Raw genomic sequence first — 18,791 nt, forward strand, 5'->3', positions numbered from 1 at the left:
GCAAATGCATTGGAACCTTTAAAATGAGAAGATGAAATGATATTTTATAAATAATGTGCAAGTCTGTGAAAACAGTAATGGTGTCAGTGCGGGTATCGATTCTTGATCATCTGTGGTTACAGTGGATAAAAATCGGCTACAGAGAGTAGCAATTATTTTCAAGCTCTTCCCATGTAACATGTTTTACAGGAGTTGCTAACAATTTGGGAAATTAACTGTCACTTTTACTCTTTCCACCATAAACAACGAAAGGGCCAAATAGCAGGCAGCATAAGGAAGAAAAAAGAGTTGTAAATGACTTGGGCTAACATACTGCCTCACTCAGTAGTCACCAAAGAACCAAGCATTGATGTGAGTGATAGTTCCTTCGCCAGATGCTTCTCTGGGGCTATTGCACATACTTGGAGATGCTCTCTGATTAAGCCCTCTAAGCTACAGCAAGCTCCCAAGTCTTAGCTCTAATTCAACTAAATCCAAGTTCCTTATCACCACCCCAAACTTCAATGAACAGCAATGCTGCCTTGTGGGACCAGACCCTGGCTCTTTCTCTTTAGTACCTTACCCCTTTGTCCAGCGGAACTTTCACGTCCATAGAGAGAGAACCCGTTTCCCCATTGATCATGGCTGTTCTCAGCTTCAAGAGGAAAGATAATGGAATTAGTTCCTTGGCTCATGCTGGAGGGTGGAAGGTATTGAGCTTTACTGACAGATGGGAGGTGGTCCCTAGGAACACTTTTGGTTCTTCCCTTTTTCCTCTGAGCAGAATACCAGGAGGGAATAGAGACCTAATTCTAGGTTTCATCTAGCTTATAATTTTGGAAATTCACCAAGATAATGTTCCAAAGTGTACTGATATGTGAAGGAACAGTGTCATATTACTGAGACATAATTTCCTCTAGGATGAGCTACTGGCACCAAAAGCCAGACTAAAACATCACTAGAACTCAAACTCTGTACTTAGAGGCAGGAGCTTATGTAGCCTCAGTAATCCTTGTGATTCAGGAAAATATTATTATATTTTTATAGTTGTAGAAAGAATTGCCCATTACAGGAATTGCTTCTGGTTTGGGCTGGGGAAGGCTCTGCTGAGAAGCACAGTGCGAACTCAGAGCTTACGGCCACGCAGCCAGCCTGTGTATTGACTGTAGAGCTAAATCAGCTCCTCTTTCTCCCCTTTTCCCCACTCACGATTTCAGCTCTGTCTTCCCACTCCACTTCGGAGAGATCCACGCTGTTGTAGTTAGGTTTAGGTTTCAGTTTCTTTCCCTCTCTGTACTGGAGTGGGCAGGTCAGGAAGAAAAGCATCAGTTTAACATAGGCCCTGCTCAATTTTCATCTCTTCCATAAAGCCTTCCTTCTGAGTATATTTATAAAATCAGAGAATCTCAGTGATCCTTTAAGGTTATCTGGGCCACCTTTCCACCCAAGGCAGAGCTTCCCTGGTCAACATTCATGATAGACGTTCTCATGGTCTCTGAGTGAATATTTCCCATGACGAAGAGCTCCTTATTTTTGAGTTAGCTCGTCATAGTTTGGGACAGCTCTATTAGAAAGTTCTTCCTCATATAGAGCTGACATTTACCTCCCTGTAACGTTTACCCATTGGTCTTAGTTCTTTCCCTGGAGCTACACAGAACATCTCCCACATGACAACCCTTGAGATTTCTGCAGGTGCTTGTACTCCTAAGATTTCACTTCTCCAAGCTAAACATTCCCAATTTGCAATGCCTCAGCTCCCTCTGAACATGCTCTGCTTTGTCAGTGTCATTCCCAAAATGGGGTGCCCAGGACAGAAGGCAATATTTCAGATGGGGTCTGGCCAGTGTGGTATGGCCTATGTGGACCAAATATCATGCAGCTCTGACTCTGCCTCTGATTCTGCTGGACTTCCAGGACAGCCACACCTCCCGACAGCACAAATTGAGATTTCAGTTCATTAAGTCTCCTGGGCCTTCCTCACATGACACACTGTTAAATTACATCTTTACAATGTTATGCTTGAGCATTGAATATTTTGCAGAACTTTCCCTGCATCCCTAGTATATTTCACCTTATAAGTTTTATTAGAAAAATACTCTCCGAATATTGATTTTCTCAATGTATTAGCCATACCTTCCAGACTTTGTAGCATCTGCTTTCTGTGTTTTCATTTTGTCGATAGAATTTTTGAATGGGATAGAGCCAAGGACAGATTCTTCAGTGTCTAATAAAGGCCTCTTTCTACCTTGACACAGAGCCATTAATCAACAGTCTTTGAATGGGATTACTATTTTGTGGCCCTGACACCTCCCTCCGTCCCTCCCTCCCTCTTTCCTTTCCTCCCTCCCTCTGTCTCTCTCTCTTTCTTTTTGATACCAAGAAGTTACCTGCTATTAAGTCTGCACCACTTCTTAGTCTAGTTTAGTAATAGATCAAATAAAAGGAATAGTTTATAGTTTTTCATCAGGTAAGTTAAGAATTAATCAGAGGGTTTACTTTTAGCTGAATGGAATTCCCTACCCGCTACAGATGTTTGGATGGTTGCAGTTCTCTAGTATTGTGTATCTTACTTCTGTTAGTTTTTCCTTTTTTAAAGAAAGCCTCATCCTTATTTATTGCCTGTGCGGGAAATCTGTAGTAAAACTGCTATAGCAGTGTCTCCCTTTTGTTCTCTCTTTCTCTCCTTGCTCATATGTGAATGATATTCCGTTCTTAGCCTAACTGTGTCTACACTCATGAAAATGTCACTGTCCTGCCATCCTTGGCACTGCTACTTGGTCTGCTGCTTTTGAGTAAGGTGCAACATTCTTTATTCAGCACCATTTCCTAGTGCCTAATGATACCTGAAAGTTCATCTTTAGCTTCTCACATTAGAACCATAATTCCACTTTGTTAATTAGTCATATTTTGGGCACTGTAGTAGAAAGACTTCAGGCTAAAAGTGTGGCTCTTGACCTTCTTTCAATTTGTTACTAGGCATATCTTCTATTATTTTTATTTTTAAAACTCAACATCATTCTCCTTGATACCTATCATAAATCGATAGTGCTTTCCTTAGCAGTCTCATTAAGTTGGCTTTACCATATCTTTTGTTATGTAATAATGTTCTACATGGTATTATTCTCTAATTGTTTCATTTGTATAAGATTATCCGTGTATAGTGTTTTTCCTTAAATAGACTATAAACTTCTGCTTATAGTATTCTCAGAGTATTGTAATGTTAGACAAACAGTAGATCTATAATATGAACTGGTTAGTTGAAGTTTTATATTTATCTAGATCATATAGGTGGTGATAGATAGATTTCTGACCAATGCCCATTCATTCTACAAGTCAGCTCCAGGATCAACATTTATTAGTTCCCTAGTGAGTCATTTGTTGGCACGGGGGCTCCCCCTATAGAACCCGCTGGTGTAGGTCAGTGACCAGTTATGGGTTCAGATGCTTTCCCAGCAGAGTCTGAATTGGGAAGACAGAGTGGTTTCCAGGTCGTCCTATTTTTCTTTACTCTGAACCTCTACAGTTTGCCTTAAATAGCTCAATCAGTTGCCTTATGGATACTCAGTATCTATTTGAACCACATGGAATGGAATGTGGCTTAGAATGATGGGTCCAAATGGCACCTGGGGTAGATGAGCCCCTTAGTAAGTTTCTGGAAAGGGGTTCTGCTAGTTATTGTCCTTAGCTGCCACCTCAGTTCAGTATTAAGACTGGCAGAGTGGAAAGAGTTAGATTCCTCTAGTTAGACTTTAACGCCCCTTTCCCTGACACCCGGGGCAACAATAACACTGAGAAGTGTGGCCATTATTGCTGTGGAGAGTGGCCAAGTGCCAGGACCAGAGGTAGGGCAGTAGGGAGCCCTTAGCCCTGGAGGCAGAACTTTTAGATAAAATGATGGAATTTTCTCCCTTGGCCATCTGTTGTTCAGTTGAATGCATGTGAAAATGTCTCACCTCTCACAAGACAGCTCCTCTGACATTTTTATTGTTAACTCAACATTCACACCCCTTTAGGAGATCTGCTGATACCACTGTCAGACTCCAGCGTGGAGTGTGGAGCTACTGAGGCAGTGACGGGAACGTAAGTGGCTGTGTCCTGTGCAGGGAAACCATGCACTTCATCACATGCTCTCTGGACTGTTCATTGATTATTTCATGTATTTTTGCCTTGTCTCTCCTGCTAGATTATAAACAGTTTGAAAACAGGGACTATGATTTAATTTTTTCTCATATTAGCCATTGAGTTCTTAAATGGAGCCCAGTTTGTGTTCATTATTTTAACTGTTTTTACGAATTACCCCAAATCTCATAGAACTGAGATCCCAAGACCAATAAGATCTGTACCTACCAGGGGTCGGAGGTCAGGGTGTGACAGGATGTAGCCATTGTTGGTGTTCAAAAAGGCATATCCATGCACTCCAAGCTACAAAGACAGGTTGTTATTTGTGTTGGAGAACTGCAGTTGGGAAGGGGTGTAGGGCTGCAGGGTGGTAAAAGATGGCAGCACATAGCAGTGAGTTTTTCAGATTGAAATATAACTGAGCCAGTGCTGTGCTTCCAGCCACTAATTTTTAAATTCTTCCAAAATCTACTGTTCATGGCAGCCATAATAATGTATATCATTACTTGTGTCTTCTTTCCCACCACGTACTCTAGATGCTTTGGTGATATAATCTCACTCATTTCAAAACAGGATTATGTGGCGTGGAGGAGCAGAGTGAAAACCTGAGGCACCAGGTAGGGGAGGAACTTGCTAAAGGCCACAGAGGAAGTCAGAGCTGGTGGTGACAAAGGGTCCCAGGAATCCAAGCCACCGTTCCCATGTTCATTGCCTGCACTTTTCGGGGGGCAGTATGACAGGACCCTATCCCAGCTCTGGGCTTGGCTGCACTGCCTGCAGAGAGGTTTCTGAGTCAGGTGGGAGGGCTCCTGGGGAGCCGGTTACCCCTATTCAGGGACCTGACACAGGCTCACCTTGTACCGAGGTGCCAGCTTCATCAGCTCTCTCAGGGCCACATCAGAGCCCACCACCCCCAGGAGAATGCCATGGGACCTCTGGAAGAGAAAACATAGGACTAGGGTGAGACCTGCATTCCCTGAACGCAGGGCCAGACTGGACCTTGGCCTTCCCCAAGCCTGGAAGAGGAAGCCACCCAGGCCTTACGTGGTCCTTCCCCTGTAGTTAGATTTTAGAGTGAGCTCTGTGGTATAAAATTTAGAACCTATTAGAGAGGCCCCAGGAGTAATCTCAGCTGCTGGGAAAATTAATGTCCAATATTAATATTTAAGTTGTACTATTTAAGTGAAATACAAAGTTGAATGAAATATTAATCTTCATAGCAGAAGCTGAAGGACTGTGATTCCAGGGACCCAAATCTATGAGCGCTCCAAAACACACGGTGCCCATCAGGAAGCATTTCCTGACTGGATAGAGGATAAAAGGCTCTAGAAATTCCTTCACCAGAGGACTTAACAAACAAGTTTGAGTTGGCCCAAATGGGTAGGTTAAGCGTGGTTTTGCTGGAGGGCTGGCAGGTGACTCTTTTGGTCCTATAACCCCAAAGCAGTGGTCCCAAGTGCAGTGCAGTGGGACAACCCCAAGCTGGCTGAGCAGAATCACTGGGAAGTTTTGGGAGGCCTGAACCAACCCAACTCCCTCTCAACCAAGAGATTCTGGTGTACCTAGTTGGGCGTAGGGCCTCAAATCTGCATTTACAACCCTCCCAAGGTGGCTCTGATGCCCAGCCAAGCCAAGAACCGCTGGTCTAAAGATGCCAGTGATGGCTTCAAGCTCTAATCCCTGCTGCAGCTTCTCAGGAGGCTGCTGCTCACCGTTTCATTCTTCTTGCTGAAGACTGGCATGGCCACGGTGGTGAGGAGCATAAAGCTCTGTGCCTGCGAGGTGAAGAGCTGTCAGGGAGGAAAGAACAAAGGACAGAAGGCTCAGAGTCCACAGTGTGAAGGACCCAGAGTCACTGATGTCAACTTTCCAATGGGAGAAAGAAATCCCAAATGAGGTTTCCATTCTCTGCAAAGGGATAGCTGGCAGAAACGCTGGAGAGAGAGGTGGGCCAGGGAGGAAGACCAGGCTGACGTCACTTAGCAAGGGAAATCATAAACCAGGGTGAGTCTCAGGATCCCAGAGTCCACAGCCCAGCTCCTAAGCATGTTCACTAAGCCCTCTTGCCTTGGATGTGTGCAAACCTATGGAAAAGGCCCATCCTGGGCATGCCCAGGAACAAAGAGGTTTATGGACCCAAGGATGGCACAAACTACAGCCCAGGCCAATTAAGAGTTATTTGCAAACACAAATGAACATGTGAGGGCCACAGTGGGAGAGCAGGCCATGGTATAGTTGTAGCCGACCTCGGGTCACCCCTCACACGAGATGGGCCCACAACCTCTTCCCTACTCAGAACACCAGAGCCATGGCATTCCCAGCCCTCCTACCTGACTCCCCGTCTCACTGTGCTGGCTCCCCCAACTCCCTCAGAAGGGGCTCCACATGTGCCCCTACTCTGCCATGAAGTTGGCCCCCGAAAAGTGGTGTGTGCAGGTGTATCTGATAAAGCTGACCTTCCTCAGGATCAATTAAAGGAGCTTGCCTAGCCTTGGACGTCTACAGTAGACTGTCTCAGAGAACGAAGAACTTTTTAATCAAGTCTCCTCCCCTTCCTCAACTGATTTTTCAGGTTAGAGTTTAGAAGTAAGATTTTCTGGAAGAGAGTGGTTTCAGTTGACTAAAGTTTCACTAGCCACTTGGACCAGAAGGTCTGCAGGGATGGCCAAGGGGACAGCAGGAAGGGGTCTGGGTCTCGGGCGAACAGGGAGCTCCTTAGCTCTGGGCTACCCCCCCCATACTTCGTTTACATGAGGGAGAAATACACTTTTATTTAAGCCACTATTTCCAGGTGTCTCCCAATCTCAGTCTGATATGTCACCATTAAAGCAGGCATCTGTGTCTGTGATGCGATTCAAGAGGTGCCAGGAATGTCCCTGTTCCCCCAAACATCTCATCTGACATTCTACCTTTGATACTCCTCCTTCATGTAAGTCACTGCTGCCTACAGGCAGTCTCTTTAAAAGTTCAGGGGCTGGGAAGGGGGATATACTTGATAAAGCTATAGTATTTTGAATTAATGGTTGGACTTCTTTTTTTCTACAACAGGTAGAAGAGAGGAAAATGAAGGAGGTGAAGACAATGGGAAGGAGGGAGGAACAAGTTTGGAGCAGAGGGCCTCTGTCCATGGAGGGCAGCCCTGGGCAGTTCTGCTCACAGGGTTCTGGGCCTCTGGGGCAGGACACAGGTAATAGGTCTGCAGTGGGAGAGAGTGTTCACCGCCTCTGCAATGTTTCCCAAGGCGATCTGCTCACAATTCTCCTCACCCAAGCAGTAAGCTCTTATTCCCTGGGGTCCCTAACTCTGAGTGGAGTCAGGTCCCCACCTTGCTGTCCATGTAGGCTTCTGTCCAGGTGATGTCGTGGTCATGGTTGATGACCATGGGTCGACTGAGCACGTGCAGATACTCCATTACATTCTCCTGGGCGTCTGCTAGCGTGGAGATCTGTGTGTAGTAGCCTGGAGGAGGGAAGGGCCATGTGGTTGTGGAAGGCTGGGTGCTCCATGTGAAACCCCTCTGTGTGGCTCACACTCTCCCCAGCTACTGACAGCTCACAGCTGGGCCCCTCACTGGGAGCTGCCCTGGGCTATCGGGAACTGCTTTCTTCAAGGTTGTCCCTCTCCCAGGGGACAGCTGGAGGCCAGCTAATGGGGATTCAAAGGCCCAGGCCCTGCTTCAACTTGGCAGAACTCTGAGGGGTCCTCCCAGCCCTAGAACTGCCATGAAAACAGCAGGGCCTTAATTGCAAGGGCCTTGTGGGTCAGCTTCTCTCTCTCGCAACACTGCCCTTCTCACTTCCTTACAGGGATGTCTCCCTCCTGCGTATGACTCTGTTCCAGTGTCTGTTTTCAGGGAGCCCAATCTAAGACAGCAGCCACAACCCCCACCTCCTCCTTCCTCTGACTGATTCCCTTCCTCAGTTATGGAGAGGGGTGCCATAGCCTCTTTGCTGTAGCCATAGTGATGATTTAGCACATGTTTACCTCTCTGATCTCATTGCTCATGACCTCCCACAAAACACCTCTCCACACTTCAGTAAAGTGGAAGAGCGTTCAGTTCCCAGCATGCCTCTTATCTCAGATCTTTAGAACATGTGATTCCCTCTGTCTGGAGGGAATCGGACAGATCTTTAGAACATATGATTCCCTCTGTGATTCCCTTCCCCGTTCTGTATGTTTGACTGACTCCTACCAGTTCCGTATGTCTCGGCTTAGACAGCTTTTCCTTTAGAAAACGTCCCCTGCCACCTCCAGATGAGAGAAGTGCCTCTCCTCCCATCACTCCCCCAGCATCCTGTACAGTGTGTGCCTCCCCATCCTCAGATTACATTGTTATTGATGGGTTCGTTTGTTCGTCTCCCTGGCTGGATGGCAGCAGGAGCAAGACCAAGTCCATCCTGACCACAACTTGAAAACTTTGTCAGGTGCACAGTAGGTATTCAATAAATTTGGAGTGAAACAAACCCAGTTGGCACCCCGAGATGCAAGTCTTGGTTCTGGTCAGAGTTAGATGAGGACTGTTTGCATACAAACATTCTAAAGAAAATGGTGACCCTCTGCTTTTTCTTTGAGAGTAGAGTCAGAGTAAATGGGCTTAATTTGCAGCAAGAAGAATGGAATCTGGACACAAGAGAGAACTTACATTATAACGTCAGCCCCAAAACCCATTGGATAAGAACTCTTAAATGGAGCTTCCTGAAAAATACTCGGGGCTGAAATTTTATCTCCTGCTAATAATGTCTTATTAATTACCATTGCTTTATTTTGGAATATTAAAAGCAGATTTTTTTCAACTTTGAATGATCTATAAATTATAAGAATATGAGTAAAATTAGATTATAAACCACACGCACACAAAAATAATGTCAGCCCCATACCTGCCTCACTATGTCAATATTGTGGTTTCTATAAGGCTTTATTTGAAGAGACAGTTCTCTCTTCTGCAAATACTGAACACTTAGATGACTTCTAAGTTGCATTTCAGGTGACTTTATGACTTAGAGTCCCTGCAGGGATAATCAAGCATTTATTCAAAGCTTTATAGAGCAATCTGCATTTTGTCTTGCTTTTCCCAAATGAGAAGGAGGGGTAGATACTGTCATCTTGATACAGCACCACCCCTCTGCAAGGCCTAAGTAAGAGCCATACATAGCTAAGCACCTCCAGTGATGGGGTAATGCTGTTCCACCTATGCTCAGGTACAGGCTGTAAGGTGCTCTGCCCTCGTCACCTACCTTTGTTGTTGCACGCGATCCACCTCATGCGGTCAGCAAAAGTGACTTCTCTCCCAATAAGGTAAGTGAAAACGCGGACCTAATCCACAAGACACAGATGGACTTAGGGCTGTAACTCCTGGCTGTGAGTAGTGTTAACATAACTTATGCTCGTCTTCAAGGTCAGTCAAGCACTTTGCTGACTTTGGAGTCTCCACTCTCATGCCTTTGGATCAGGAAGGACCTGGGGCCACGGCAGTACAGGGCTTTCCTAGGCCATGGTGAATGTGGGGCTGGTAGAGGGTGGAGGTCACAATCCAGCCGTTTTCACGTCTCGCCACTGTATTCTGGTCTCTTACCCCAAGCCCTCTCACTCCAGTCCTCTATGCCAATGGTCATCATAATTTTGGAAAACCAGTCTGGGACATCTGAGTTTACTATTGGGCTAATGGGCAGACCATGTGAGCTCAGGGCAGGCCTGGCTTTTCTGGGCCATGCCATCATGGCAGTAGGAGGACGCTCACCTTGGCCCCCATCCCTCACCCCTCCACTGCCACCTGGAGAGTAACCTTGCGGTCCGGCCAGTTATATTTCTCAAACACTGGCTCATAGTCCTCCACAGCCCCGTCAGTGATCAGCATGATGGCCTGGTTGCAGAGGCTTCCTTGCCTGGCCTCTTGGAACTGTGTAGGGGAAGGGTGGTTCCATGAGTACAGGCTATGAACTGCCCTCCCCGCACCTCCAGCCTGCTCCCACTCCTCCACTCCTCCACTCCTCCACTCCCCCTGGGCTTCCTCAGGTGCAGTACCTGGTTCAGGATCTGAAAGGCTTCTCTCAGGGCTTGGTCCACAACCCCCACACCTTTAACCATCAGCTCATCCACCAGCTGTTTGAAATGCTGTTGTGGTTAAGAAACCAGACATGGGTCAGTGGATCAAGTGGACCAGGGAACCTTCATCTTTGGTCTTAATTTCAGAGGCTGGAAAGAGCTATTTGCCCAGAAGGACATGATCATGGGACCATCTCTCCATGACCCAGCTAATTTCACGGCTAAACCCCTATCACAGATGTTTCTCAAATGCTCCCAAGATAAACTGAGAGAGTGTGAGAAGCTGGGTGCAGATCTATCCCCACTATTGGAAGGAAATGCAGTGTGAGTCCAACCAGAGCAAGGAGGCCAGTCCAGGCCGATTCCCAGGTTCCCAGGTCCCCAGCATCCCAGCTCTTACCCTGGCAGTGAGGCCTCTGGGGGCTCCAACTCAAGGCTGGGATTCAAGAGGAAGCCAAACCAGAATTCCCCAGTCACAGAGAAAAGGATCTGTGACATGCACACTTTCCCTTGAAAAAAACAGTTGCCACATCCTCTCCATCTTGGCTTTTGAAAAGGACTTAACACAATAGGTTGGAATTTCTCCTCCTTTTGGGGCAGCTTCATGAAAACTGACATAATGGAAAGGCCCACAGTGGAGGCCACAGGGAAATGGAGTCCTGGATAATCCACAGAGTAAAAAAAAAAAACAGTCCTGAAGAAGTAAACTTTCCTTCAGATGGGAGATCTCTCTGCTCAGATTGCTGTGGTAGGCAGGCATGGGTGCAATGTCCTGGGTGTGTTTGCGTGGCTACCTGCAGACCTGCTTTGTCCTTTGCAAGTGCCATGGGAATATATAAAAGGGGCCATCAGCTAGCTACACAGATGACTCCCACTATTCAAACCAGAACGGGCTCGGAAGCATCAGGCACTCACCTGATAGGGGCACTCACCTCACGGTTGTCTCGATCCGCCTGAACAAGGATCCCTTTAAAACAAGGTTCGATGTAATGAATGTAGTCATTGTACTGCAATTGTAGAGGGCAGAGGGGAGAAGAGAACAGACATGGTCAGTTTGGAAAGTCAGGGCCCAGCCACGAAGCTCAGGAAACCCAATGGTGGTCAGGGCTGGGGTCACCTAAACACCTGTGTATGTTATCTTGGGGTACCCTATGCTTTTGGCAGTTTTTCTGAGTAGAGAGGTAGGAGAAAAAATCAGGGTCATAACTCTAAAAATTCTTTCTCAAATCCTGGTCTTGGGTCATTTCCAGCTGAGTCAGTCCATCTCCTAGGGCACACGTAGAGAACTGCAAGTTACTGAGAGCATTCCCCTGGTCTCTGCCACCAAGACCAGACAGAGTGCTGTCCACAGGAATCCCAGAGCCATCCAGGCTCAGACCGCTCCCCAGTGTTTAGGTCCAGGGATTAGAAACTGTGCTTTTTTCTCTTTGCCCTGCATTTATGAAGAGAATCCTTTAACTATCAACAGGGGATAGGAGTAGAAAGAAAAATGAATAACTGCTGCTCCTTTTTCTTAACCTCCCCATAGTTAAAATTCAAATCTTCAAGGTGCCCTTAATCTACTTCTGCTTAAATAAGAGAGGAGAAGAAGGGGAGCTGGCAATGACATCATGGCAAGACTATATGCAAGTCCTAGAAAGAATGTTGGGGTGTTTTGGGGGAATGTTGGAGATGCATGCTTCCCCTCGTTGCTACTCCCTAAACAGCTATAGAACTGGAATGAGGAGTAGGAAGGAAGAGTTGGGTGTGAGGGACCAGAAGGCTTCCAGGGAGGAGCGGGAGCACACTCAACTCTTGTGGAGTGGTATGACCTGTTCATGTAGCTTTCTTTTACTGCTATTGGTCAGGAATAGGGATGGAGGGGTGGTGAAAATGGGGAGCATGGGGTTCAGGAGTGATGCAGGTGGGTAAGTGACATAGGCCTCAGGGGAGCAGCTCAGGGATAAGGGGGGCCAGTCTCACACCCCCAGGATGACCATTTTGAAGTTAGACCATTTTGCCTTGATATTACTTTACTAGATAAGTAAATTCCACTAAAGTTAAGTGTTTTCAGCAATGTGACCGTCTGGTGAAGGAAATTTTTGGGTCATGTAGCCTTTAAACTGGTACCCCTAGACGGCTATTGACTCTGCCTCTGTGGAGGGCTGCGCTGGCCCACTCTTCCATTGCAATGGAAAGCATTCTCCTAACATGCCCCCTTTCTTCTCACTTTATCCCTCTCTGTCATTACCTTTCTGGGGGCAGGCAGAGTTAGCCTCAGGAAAACTGCTGTGAAAGCAGGACTAGGATCTGTTGGCCCATCTAGGCACTTCCCACCTACTTTTTCCTTTCTCCCAATGTGTCTGGATTTGGGTGGGATGAAGGAAGTGGGAGAACTGGGGTTGTTGTAAGCAGGAGCCCAGGGGTCACTCATCTTGCAGCAGAACAGAGAAGCTGTTCAGTGATGGGTGCCAGTCAAGAGCACGTGGATGGGATAAATCAGGTGTTTACTCAGGGCCAGTGCTTCTTAATCTTTACTAGATCCCAGACTCATCTGAAAAACTGATGAACTCTATGGACTCAGAAAAATGGACATACACATTATACACATAATTTCAGAAATTCTACGGACTCTCGAAGTCCATCCTTCGTCTGACCCTAGGTTAGGAGCCCCAGCTTAAGAGGAGAGAATCATTCTACAATACGAAGCATCATGTGATTGTAAGGATAGGCCAACCCATGCAGGCAGAAGAAAGTTTCCTCTAGATCAAGGGAGAGCTAGTCTAGAATAGGAAAACACATGTACCGCAATGATATTAACAAAGTCGTTCTCTCCCAGTGTGTCCAAGATGGTGGAGATAGTGTGTCTGGCGATAGTCATCCGCAGCCCCTTCATGCTGCCACTTGTGTCTACCAAAATCACTATGTCCTTGGGAGAAGTAGCAGCTTGTATGTACCTTTAGCAGATAGAAAGGGACAGACCAACAATGGGAAAATGAAAGCCAGAGCAACCACCCAACCAAGTCTCCAGTCATTTCTGTTCGAATTCTGTATCCAAAGTCTAGGTCAGTGCCCCATCGAAGCCAGGTCGCATCCTGTCCCATAACAACTCAGCATAGTTCTGAAGCCGTTTCGGGAGCAACAGTTAGGCATGTGCCCATCTAATTGGCTGTCTGGTGGGAAAAAGGTCAAGTTCTGGTGGGAATCTTGACCTCTGGCCAGGGTCCCAGAGGGGTGGGCAGCAGGGAGGGAGAGAACTGGATTCCACCCTCAGATTCCATTACAGATCTGTCGGAGGAGGGGTGTGAAAGGAGAGGAGAGCCTGGCAGAGGGTTGATCTGGAGGCAGCTCAGTGTCCTGGAAGGAGCTTCAGGGTGAGAAAGACAAATGTGATTAGCCCTGGAGCAAGTGCAGCTCTGGGGAGAAGGGAAGAACGCAGCTTCTTTCCACACGTGTGTTGGGGTAAGGTTCTACACGTCTGAGGCCCTTGGATGGAGGTGGGGGCAGGGACTGGAGGAGACGTAGGCAAAACCCAGAGGCGATAAGAGAGATGCCAGCACTAGAGGCCTTTCACTGGGAGCTCTTACCAGCCACGGTTTCGGCAGTCGAAGGCAATCACTCCATTCTCGTCAGGTGTCCATTTGATGCCTGGGGAAATAAAGGCTTATTCTATCACTAGCTCAGTGAGGCTGCTCCAGAGCCCCTGGCTGGGAGCTACATCCAGGATGGCCATGACCCCCAGGGCAGGGCAGGCTGTGGACCTTGGTAGCAGGGTGTAGAACAGCCTGTAAACCTAGACAACAGGCAAGGAGGGAGGCCAGTTCTATGGTGGGACACTCACCATCTACACTGCCAGAAACCAGAGTCGGGGTTAATTTCATAGACTGGACTCCCATATGTTTTTCCTGGGACTCATTTGTAAACTAAACATCACATCGAATCGTGGAGGGGGAGAAGCTTCAGGAAGGTGTGACTTTTAACATTCATTACCATGCAAAAGCATGGACAGAATGATGGGAGAGCCAGGTGTTCTGACTTCTAGTCCACTTGCCTCTAGTCAAGAAGCCTGTTAGTGCTCACAGTCCTTCCTGTTAGCTGGCTTGGAGAAATAATTTGGCTATAGGCTGCAAGCTCCTTGAGGATGGGGATTCCAAGCACAGGCACACCTTATTTTATCCTGTGTTACTTTACGGCGCTTCACAGATGTTGCTTTTTTTATAAATTGAAGGCAAGGCCCTCTACCAGCAAAAAGATTATGACTCGCTCTATAAAGAAACTCGCTTTATTGAAGTCATCTGGAACTGAACCCACACTATCTCCAAGATCTGCCTGTACCTGGCACAGTGTGTGTATAGCACCTAGGAGATTTAATACTTAATAAATATTTCTTATATAAAAGAAAGAAAGAATGAATGAATATGAAAGATCTTGCCTTGACCCACTAGTAATGTACTGGGGTAGATTTTGTCCTATTCATCTAATCAAAAATTTGGATAACTGCACACTTTGCACAGAGAACACTAATATAATCCACGATAGAATCTCTATTTGAAAAGACTTTAATAATTGGGAAGAGTGGGCTCAAAATAAGATTAAAGACAACAGGTAAAATGATATTATACTGTGTTTGGGCTAGAAAAAAATTGTGGCAGTATCATGGATGTCTAGAAGCTCCAAGGGACCTTCCTGTTCCACAGCAGTTAGTCCAGATGAGATACACACTTTGAAGCATTGCTGGTTTCTCAAAGGTAGGAGAGGTTTTCAGAAATTATGTCCCCAAAACCAAAATAATGGAACTGCATTCCAAGGGTGAGGAGCAGGGGCCAGAGCAGCCAGAAGGCAAAGCCTGGAAGGGGAAGCAGGACAGAGTTCTGGGCAGAGCTGGTGCAGTGGGAACCTGAGTCACATGGCTCTGATGTGGACCTGCTGCAGCCGTGAGCAGTAGGGTCCCCAAAGGCCACATTCCTGTAGAGGCATAGTTGTGGGAAATTTGATCCTTAGGACAGTATCAAGGAGGACAAACTGAGTGAGGTTCTTAGCTCCGAACAGGACCCTGGGTGGGGGCACCCTCAACTCCATACAGAAACAGAAGTGAGCCTCTTGAGGGAAAGCTTTCCCAGGTCAGGCCTGTGGGATTCCCACAGAATGTAAGTGCCATTGCCTCACAAACAAAGGTGGCCAAATACACTAGAAACAGGCCCCTATATGTCAGAGGCAGCCAAAGCAAGAATCACCAGATGCATCCTTCCAAGGATTACAGGTGTTGGAACTACTAAATGCAATTCATAGGGTAGCTACACTGGAGAAATCACAAAGAAGTAATATACAACAAGAAATTATTAGGAACAAAGAAACAGCCTGAAAAATGTGCAACTTTTGTAAATGAAAAAAATGTTTAAGTTGAAAAATATAAATGCATTGTGGATTAGTCACAGGTAAAGAGAAAATTCAGGCATTTAAAAGATTTATCCAGAATCCTGTGGAGGCTAGAATACGAAGGTCAATATATGTCTGACTGGCGAGGAAGAAAGAGGAAAGGGAGACCGCAAGGAAAGATGGTGGTTACAAAGACAATGACAATGACGGCAAATGTCCTAGAACTGATACAAAAATTCGAATCCACAGATTCAGGAAGCACAATCTATCCCAAGCAGGATAAATAAAAAGATATTCACATATAGACACGTAGTAGTGAAACTACAGAACTCCAAAGGCAAAGAAATAAAGACCTTGGAAGCAGCCAGAAAAGCTAGAACATTTATTCATAAAGAAACAGTAGTTAAGCTGATAGCAGATTTTTCTCAACATCATTGGAAGCCATAAGGCAGTGGAAAAACAGTTTTAAGGTGCTGAGAGAAAATAATTGTTAATTGAGAAATGCATTCCCAGCAGAACTATCATTCAATAATAAGGATAGAAAACTAGCATTGTTTTCTAAATTCTACTTGGGAGTTTTAGTTCCCCTGAGCTATTATTTATTGTAAACCATTCCTCAGGGGCATGTCATTAACTGCAGGCTTAGTCAGTCACTTGTCTCTAAGAAAAAAGAAATCGAATTTGCTTTTTCCTACTTAAATAAGCTGACAACAGGAAATGAGTTGTGTAACTTGCAAAAGTAAAAAAGAATGAATTTAAAATTTAAAAAAAAGAATGAATAGAAAAGAAAATATTTGTAGATAAACACAAACTGAAGCAGTTTACCACTGAGAGCCCTACTACAAAGCAACGGTCCTCAATCTTTTTGGCACCAGGGACCAGTTTTGTGGAAGACGATTTTTCCATGGACTGGGAGTGGGGAGGGGATGGTTTTGGGATGATTCAAGTACATTACATTTATTGTACACTTTATTTCTATTATTATTACATTGTAATATATAATGAAATAATTATACAACTCACCATAATGCAGAATCAATGGGAGCCCTGAGCTTGTTTTCCTGCAACTAGACAGTTTCATCTGGGGGTGATGGGCGACAGTGACATCTGAAGTGTCTTGCTTATGTTCAGTCCACTTTGTAATTTCGTTTTGGTTGTTGTCACTGCAGAAAACCCTGCTTCACAAAGATAGGATGTTGGAAATGGAAGCAGGCTTCTCAGTGCTTTCGTGGCAATCTCAGGATACTCTGCCTTGACTTTAATTCAGAACATATGGAGATTTGAAGTTGTTTCAAACATACTTTTAAGGCCACTGTCATTTGCGATCTCAAGCAGTCGATCCTCTTCTAGCACGGACAAAGTCAATTCGCCTGGCTTATTCACAAATGGGTCACAGATTCATTCTTCCCCAGTTTGGGGTCTTTTGTGGTTGGGAAGTGATGCTTAAACTTAAACTCAAAGCTGAGATAGGCGATCATGCACCAGTTGGAAGAAAGAAGGCCCTGGCTCAGTCTCTTTCAAAATTTCTGCTAATGTTTGAAATGTGTCAAAAATTCCGACATTTGTTCATCACTTCCATAGTTCCAGTTTGGCTTTGAATGCAGCCACTTTGTCTGCTGACTTGAAAACAGTTGTTCTCCCCTGAAGTGACAGATTGAGTTGGTTAAGCAGGTTGAATATGTCACACAAGTAAGCAAGTTTCGTGATCCATTCTGTGTCACTGAAATGTGCTGTCAGTGGTGACTGTTTTTCTAAAAGAAATCTCTGAAATGGTTCTTATAATTCAAAAACTCTGGCTGGTGATCTGCCTTTAGAAAGCCACCTACTTCTATGTATAAGAGAAGACGTGTACTTTGTGTCCATTTCCTCATAGAGCTGCATGAACAGACACGAGTTAAGGACATGTACTTTAATGTGGTTTATAATTTTAATCACATCCTGCAAAGCATTGTTAAGTTCAGGTGACATTTTTCAGCTAGCCAGCATTTCTCTATGGATGACACAGTGCATAGACTCACACTCAGAAGCGACCTCTTTGACCTGAGTAGTGAAACCAGAAAGTCGTTCAGTCATGGCAGCCTTTCCATCCATGCATATACCGACACAAAATGACTAATTCAGTTTTCCTGATATGTAATCATTCAAAGACTTGAATAGTTCTGCAGCTGTGGTGGTGGTTGGCAACAAAAGTGCACATAACATATCCTCATGTACATCCTCCAAAAAAATATATCTCACAAAAACAAGCACGTTGCCTTGTTGTCAATGTTGGTAGATGCATCAGCCTGGATTGTGTACCACAGTGTCTCATTAATCTTAACAGCTGTGTCTCAATCCTCTGCTATTTCATCAATTCATCGAGTTATGGTGCTAGCCAAAAGAGGAACACGTGCCACCTATTGAACTGCAGCCTCTCCTAAAAGTTCACGACAAATGTCCTTAGCAGCAGGCAGGATCAACTTTTCACTTATGTCTCCTTCACCCATAGTAAAGGGCTTCTTAGCTTTAACAATGCAGTTAGCCACTAAGAATGATGCTCTCAGTGCAGACACATTTGATGAAGTGGTGGCCTTCAATAATTGCTTCTGTTCTTCGTGTTCACATTTTTTTTTAAGTTTGAAAAACTACAGAGGCTTGTCTTTTAATGCAGGGTGCTTGGTCTCCATGTGGTGAAGCAGTTTTGAAGTTTTCATGGCTTCATTGGATAGCTGGTCACCACATATTATATGAAGCGGGCTTGCAGAATGTGAATCACCTGTTATAACGAACCTGTAATTTAAGTAGGACTCGATATTTTCTTTTAAATGCAGCTTTCTTTTTGTTGGCAGTCTTAGAGTCTTCTGCTGTCTCATCATTGGGTCTTTCCCTATTCTCAAAGAAGCTCTCCAGTGACATTTCTATTTTACTCATTTTGGCAGAGGTTTGCTTGTGGGCTTACCAGAACTGTGCCTGAGACAAGTGCGCAGCGCGGGAAGGAGGCGTGGATGGAAGAGGTAAATAAAATAATGGGCAGGCCATGCGCAGACTAAAATAAGTGTTGAATTCTGACGTGAGGCCTGCCACCAGATGCAGCTTAATTGTCACTTGCCACTCACTGATAAGGTTTTGGTATGAGAGTGCAAACAATTGACTTATTATGGTCTCTGAGCAGTCAAACCTCTCTGCTGTTAATCTATATTTGCAGTCACTCCCCAACTCTAGCATCACCACCTCAGCTCCACCTCAGATCATCAAGCATTAGATTCTCATAAGGAGCGCACAACCTAGATCCCCTGCATTTGCAGTTCACGATAGAG

The 18,791-nt window shown here is 45.4% G+C and overlaps 1 protein-coding gene across 1 annotated transcript in view; it reads right to left on the reverse strand.

Moving 5' to 3' along the window:
* Positions 1-18,791, reverse strand: part of CACNA2D4 (calcium voltage-gated channel auxiliary subunit alpha2delta 4) — a 115,267-nt gene that overhangs the window by 82,063 nt on the left and 14,413 nt on the right. The window contains exons 7-18 of the mRNA XM_039868795.1: positions 13,707-13,767; positions 12,926-13,076; positions 11,073-11,147; positions 10,120-10,209; positions 9,881-9,994; positions 9,333-9,411; positions 7,424-7,557; positions 5,811-5,888; positions 4,953-5,033; positions 4,327-4,401; positions 1,189-1,275; positions 563-634 (exon numbers count right to left, since the gene is read on the reverse strand). Coding sequence (XP_039724729.1) covers positions 563-634; positions 1,189-1,275; positions 4,327-4,401; positions 4,953-5,033; positions 5,811-5,888; positions 7,424-7,557; positions 9,333-9,411; positions 9,881-9,994; positions 10,120-10,209; positions 11,073-11,147; positions 12,926-13,076; positions 13,707-13,767 — 1,097 coding nt within the window. The remainder of the gene's footprint in view (positions 1-562; positions 635-1,188; positions 1,276-4,326; positions 4,402-4,952; positions 5,034-5,810; positions 5,889-7,423; positions 7,558-9,332; positions 9,412-9,880; positions 9,995-10,119; positions 10,210-11,072; positions 11,148-12,925; positions 13,077-13,706; positions 13,768-18,791) is intronic.

Source organism: Pteropus medius, unplaced genomic scaffold (genome assembly GCF_902729225.1).
Source record: "Pteropus medius unplaced genomic scaffold, Ma_sr-lr_union100, whole genome shotgun sequence".
NCBI classification, from domain to species: Eukaryota; Metazoa; Chordata; class Mammalia; order Chiroptera; family Pteropodidae; genus Pteropus; species Pteropus medius.